General features: G+C 44.1%; 1 protein-coding gene across 4 annotated transcripts in view; it reads right to left on the bottom strand.

Annotated features, from left to right (window-relative positions):
- PDE4DIP (phosphodiesterase 4D interacting protein) overlaps window positions 1–5,592 on the bottom strand; it is a 205,517-nt gene extending 199,925 nt beyond the window's left edge. For 2 of the 4 annotated variants that reach the window (XM_066377295.1, XM_066377294.1), the window contains exon 1: window positions 5,296–5,592. In XM_066377295.1, coding sequence (XP_066233392.1) covers window positions 5,296–5,315 — 20 coding nt within the window. In that variant the 5' untranslated portion in view covers window positions 5,316–5,592. The remainder of the gene's footprint in view (window positions 1–5,295) is intronic. The other 2 variants (XM_066377298.1, XM_066377297.1) reach the window with 1 other exon arrangement.
- Window positions 5,593–6,000: the final 408 nt, after the last annotated feature.

Below are 6,000 nucleotides of genomic sequence, written 5' to 3' on the forward strand. Positions count from 1 at the left end.
TAAGGTTCACATATGATTCAGCTGACTTTTATTCAGCTTTTCCATATGCTAGGAACCAGAACATTTCCACCTAAAAAGGGAAGAGAATTAGTAATTACTTTTCCAGCATTCAGCAGTGTGGTAGGCTGAACAGTGGCCCTACGAAGAAGTCCACGTTTCTAATATCTGTGAATATGCTGCTTTATGCAGCAAAAGAAACTTTCTGATGGGATTACAAGTTTTGAGATAGAGAAATTATCCTGAATTATTCAGTTAGGCCCCACAAAACCAAAGGGACCTTGTAAGAGATAAACAGGAGAGTAAGAATGAGAGGAGATGAGATGAACAGAGGTTAGAGTGATGCTATTTCTGGAAAGGGACCATGAACCAGGGAGTGTGGGAAGCCTCCAGAAGCTGGAAAAGGCAAGGGATGGAACACCGTCCTGCTGACACCTTAATTTTAGCCTAGAAGACCAATTTTCAGACTTCTGACCTTCAGAACTGCAAATAATAAATTCATGTGTTTAAGTCATGAAGCTCATGGTCATTCTGACAGCATCAAAAGAAACTACTACAAACGGACCCTGAAACATCCACACGGTTCTAGGGAATTGTTAGTTCAGATAGATGAACTCTAAAAATTAAGAGCAGCAGAAGCTATTTGTCTAATTGGATTTACAAGGTCAGCAAAACTGTCCTCATCACCAGGTTCCCCGTCATCTCCTTCAGCTTATTCCTTTGACATCCCCTACCCTATTAATGGATATCAGTTTGATTAGTGATCAAACCAGCTTTTTATAAGACTTATGGGCTCTGGCCAGTTGGCTCAGTGGTAGAGCATCAACCTGGCATGTGGAAATCCCAGGTTCGATTTTCAGTCAGGGCACACAGGAGAAGCAACCAGCTGCTTATTCCCCCTCTCCCCTTCTCTCACTCTCTCTCTTCCCCTCCCGCAGCCTGGCTTAATTGATTCAAGTACATCAGCCCTAGCCTGGGTGGGTGCTGAGGATGGCTCTGTGGATCCTTCCCCTTGGGCACTAAGAATAGCTTGGTTGTGAGATGAGCAGAGCATCATCCCTAGACAGGGGTTGCCAGGTAGATCCCAGTGGGGTGCACGCAGGAATCTGTCTCTCTTATCTTCGCTCCTCTCACTTAAAAATAATAATAATAATTTAAAAAACAATATATATTAAAATAAATAAAAGATAAAATAAAAATATCAGGCTTATGTATTCATGTAAAATTTGTCATTCATTCTCTCTCCAAATGTTTACCGTATTTTCCCACATATAAGATGCACCCTTTTTTGAAAAATTTTGGATCTAAAAACTGGGTGCATCTTATACAGTGGTTGTAATTATTTTACTTGCATTTCCCACTTTTTTGCGCTTGTTTTTGCACTCATTGTTGAAGACAGTGATTTGCCATTAGACACAGATGAAGACAAACTAATGGATGGGAGTTTTGACAGTGATTAGTTGTATGAATTTTATGATGAATAAAACTTGAGCCTAACCAGGCGGTGGCACAGTGGATAGAGCATCGGACTAGGATGTGGAAGATCCAGGTTCAAGACCCCTAGGTCACCAGCTTGAACACAGGCTCATCTGGTTTGAGCAAAAGCTCACCAGCTTGGACCCAAGGCCGCTGGCTCGAGCAAGGGGTTACTCGGTCTGCTGAAGGCCCGCGGTCAAGGCACATATGAGAAAGCAATCAATGAACAACTAAGGTGTCACAATGAAAAACTGATGATTGATGCTTCTCATCTCTCTCCGTTCCTGTCTGTCTGTCCCTATTTATCCCTCTCTCTGACTCCCTCTCTGTCTCTGTAAAAACAAAACAAAACAAAAACAAATAAAACAAACAAACAAAAACTTGAGTTCAATAACTTTATGTAATACATCTTTTTTCAAATTTCGGGCCCCCAAATTAAGGTGAGTCTTATATAAACATGGGAGCGACTTATACATGGGGAAATATGGTAATCAAAGAGTCTGGCAATAGTCAGGCAAGACTCCTGTGAACAAATACTCCCACTAATCTGTAGCAGGGAAGATGTGTATAGCTGGGAGTAGGGGATATTTAACTTTGAGAACTCAAATACTCATCCTTTTTTGGAAGACTAAACAAGATAAAGAGTATGTGGGCTCACTGGAAGAACCAGAGCTGCCAAGAATAAAACTTGGAAACAGACTCACTCTTAAACTTACTCATAAGCTTAAGAGTAGTCAGGTTAAGTAGCCAGCTTCAGAACCATTTCAGAAACTGAGTCACCCATGAGTTTCCATTTAAACAAAGCTATTAAGAACACAGCCTTTGGAATCAGATAGTTCCAGGCTGTATGTCTCCCTCACCTGTGCACATTACCTGAAAATATTATTTAATATCTCTTAAGTTCAATTTTCTTATCCTTAAGAGGAGTATAATAACATTTACCTTATACCTCATAGGATTGTGAGGCTTAGGTAAAATAAATTATGAAAAGGAATTAACAACACACAAGCTAATGAATGCAAGCTTAATAAATGATAGCTTTGTAGTTAATTTTTATTCTTTGAATGCTCCAGGCTGTGCTGCTTCCCTGCGCTCCCAGAGCCGCCAACGCCCACATCTGCCTTAGCCTCTCTCTAGCACAATTACAGAGCCTGAGAAAGTCAACCCTCCAAGGCAGAAACCAGTCTCATTCATTGTTTTACCTTAGCATTTAGCACAGTGCCTGATCTGTACTGGGCTCTCACATTTTAAATAATGAACTGATCTTAGCTGTGAGTTAGAAAGTATCTGAGACATCAGTTACAATATATGATTAAAGGATTTTTCCATGTGTGACCCATTAGATGGCAAAATAAATTTAGCGAGTCACACCAGCATTTATTTTTTAAAGAAAAGCAATATGGTAGAAAAGATCAGAGTACAAAACACATAGTAAGGTTAAGTATTGTTACATAAAACTTGTTTCAGTTGCATATGGGAGTGTACTTGGTGGCAATGTTAACACATTTCTTATTGTGGCTAGGGGTTAAAAAAAAGTGTGAGCATTCTGACTGATTCAGCTCACCAACATTTGGTATTTTCTGTCTTTTTTCATTTCAGACAGTCTGATAGGTATATAGTGATACAGCACTGTGGTTCTCGTTCACATTTCCCTGATTATTAGTGATGTGGAGCATCTCACTGTGTCACTGTCCTCTTGAAATCCTCTTTATAAGTGCTTTAAAAAACTATTTGGCAGTATCTGCTAGAGTTAAACATGCATTTCCTATTACCCAGAAATTCTATTTCTATGTCTTTACACAACAGAAATATGTTCCCCCAAAAACATGTACAGAAATGTTCTGAGTGACACCACTCATAATAGCCCCAAACTAGAAATTACCCAAATGCTCATTAACAATAGAATGGATAAATAAATTTGACATATTTACACACAATACAATCCCACATAGAAGCAAAACTGAATGAACTACAACTATGCGCAACAATGTCAAAGAATCTCGCAAGCACACAAAGGAGTGACTGGAGCCAGACACAAAGAGTACACAGTGGATAGCTTCAGTTACATAAAGTTCAAAACCAGGCGAAACTAATTTTGGTGTTAAAAATGAGAATAATGGTTATCCTTAAGGTCACGAGGGCTTCAGGGGTGCGGGCAATGTTCTCTTTCTTGGTCTGAGTACCCATTACATGGGTATACTCAGCTTTTGAAATTAGCTGGACTATAAACATATATTTTGTGATTTTTCTAAATTATTTCAGAATTCAAAATTGTTTTGTCTAAAAATAAAGTTCAAAAGTTAATAATACTATTTTTTTAAATGTGAAAAACACATGCAGAGCAAGAATCCCTGAGATACTCCCTCTCATTACCATCAAGTGGTCATCAAGCCTTTGTTGAGTACCTCCAGGGTCAGGAATCTATTTACTGCCCCCGTAAGTCACTTGCCAGAAAGCCTTCCACTTACTCTCAGCCATAACTTGCCTCCCCACAACTTGTTCCTGTCAGGTGTTCTGTCCTAACAGATTCCAAACAGACCTATTCCCTCTACCACCAGCTGCTCTTCAAATAGTTGCAAGGAGCTACCATATAACCCGCTCCGCAAGTCTTCACTTCTCCAGACTAAAGAGCTCCAGGTCCTGCATCCACCCCTCACGGCACAGTTTTCAGTCCCTCTTGTGTCTCGATTGCCTTCCTTTTACCTTGTGATGCCCAGAACAGAGCACAGTCCCCTAGGAAAGGCCTGAGAAGACCAGAAAAGAGTGAAGAGTGGAATCATCACTTGTAAATCTAGATGGTGTACTTCTTACCAGCACACCCTAAGCTTCAATTTGCCCTTTCTTTAACATTCACATTATACAGTTCTCTCCTGTCAAGCAGTTGGCTAGAACTCCCCAGGTCTTTTTCACAAGTATGGTTAAGTCCACATTTACTGTCTGTGTTTGTCCAGCCTGGGAGCTCCCTTAGGACTCGGAACACCCTTTGAACCCACTCCAATTCTCTAAAGCCAAGTCTTGGAGATGGAGGAATCTCGCTTACGGAAACGCCTCTGAATAGTCTCTCCACCTGCCTTCCCACTGAAAAACAAAAATGAAGTCTTGGTCTCAACACATCATCTCTTATATTTGAGTGAGCTCCATGGTAAAGTATATTTGGGGGAAGGAGTGGGAGACAGATAAAACAGAATTCCACCAGGCAGCTCCAAACCATGACCTAAAAGCTAGCTGTAGCCCTGGCTTCCACAATGCCTGCCTGAGCAATGAAGGGCAGGCACTCGGGTCTCTCTTTCTCCTTTCCTCTCCCACAGTCAGCTCCAACTGGAGGCTTCAGAGATGAGCATGGCTGGGCTCTGCTCACTCAGCCTCTGCCTTTGTATGACTCGTATGACTCGTGGAGGGCGACGTTAGGAAAGGAAAACGTGGCAGGGAGAGGAGGAAGTGTGATATTTTTCAAGGTATCTGAACTCAAAGGTATTTCTAAAGAAAGATCCGCGGGAATCGCTCATCTATGGAACAAGGAAAAGACAGAGAAACATTTTTACAAAAACTCCCAGGCAGCCTCACGGGTATTTTTCATATCAAGACTCGGTGGAGGGGAGATTCGTGGGGCAAGGACCCGTCCGAGAATCGAACGTGTGCAGGAGGACCGAGAGCAAAGGGCTGGGAGCCAAGGAGGGCGAGGCGACATAAGGAGAAGCTGTCCAAGGCCCCTAGTGGCGAGCGGCGACCTCTCGGTAAAGGCGCGGGGCTGGGGCTGGGGGCTGGGGGCTGAAGGGAGGAAAACAAAATCCGGGACGCGGCGAGGAAGCAGCCATCACCCACCTTGTCCACGTCTGCTCCATTTTCCAGGCGCTGTCCTCACTCTCGGGCGCTCGTCAGCCGGGAGGGGAAGCAGCCTGGGAAAAAGAGAAGGCTCGCCCACGAGTCTCCAGTTCAAAGAGCAGCAGCCTTTTCCTCCCCAGCTCGCTCCTTCTGAGTCCGCCAAGAGAGAGCTCTGCTCCTGGTTGTTTTTAGAAAACCCGATTTGACGTGGCCGAACCTCCAGCTAACGGTGCGACGGGCACAAGGGAGGGACTGTTCTCTGGAGGAAGCCGGACGCCCGGAGCTGTTTTGGGAGCTGGGCAGACAGCGCAGGCTGAGACACGACTGGCTGGCACGAGTGGCTCGGCACCAGCTGAGCTGTCAACCGCGAGAGGAGGCGGGGCTCCAACGGCCCCAGCGCAGGGGCTGAGCCGGCCCAGGTTACAGGCCGCTGGTCCACACCCTCCAGCTTTCCCTGCCTTGAGGATGATGGCAGAAGGATAGAGGGCTTACTTCGCACCAAACCTCTGTCACCTCGCCTACTCCACCGAGGGGCTTTGGAAAAAACAACCAACTGTTGGGAGAATTTAGAGAGGAGGTCCTCTGTGTGCCTGCATCGCCCCACCCACAGGGAATCCCGAGACAGAGCTGGGGTGGAGAAAGGTTTTAGGCGCACTCCTGGCTGAATGCAGATAAATGCACATACTACATAAATGGTCATAAACG

The sequence above is a fragment of the Saccopteryx leptura genome, chromosome 3 (assembly GCF_036850995.1).
Source record: "Saccopteryx leptura isolate mSacLep1 chromosome 3, mSacLep1_pri_phased_curated, whole genome shotgun sequence".
Taxonomy (NCBI): domain Eukaryota; kingdom Metazoa; phylum Chordata; class Mammalia; order Chiroptera; family Emballonuridae; genus Saccopteryx; species Saccopteryx leptura.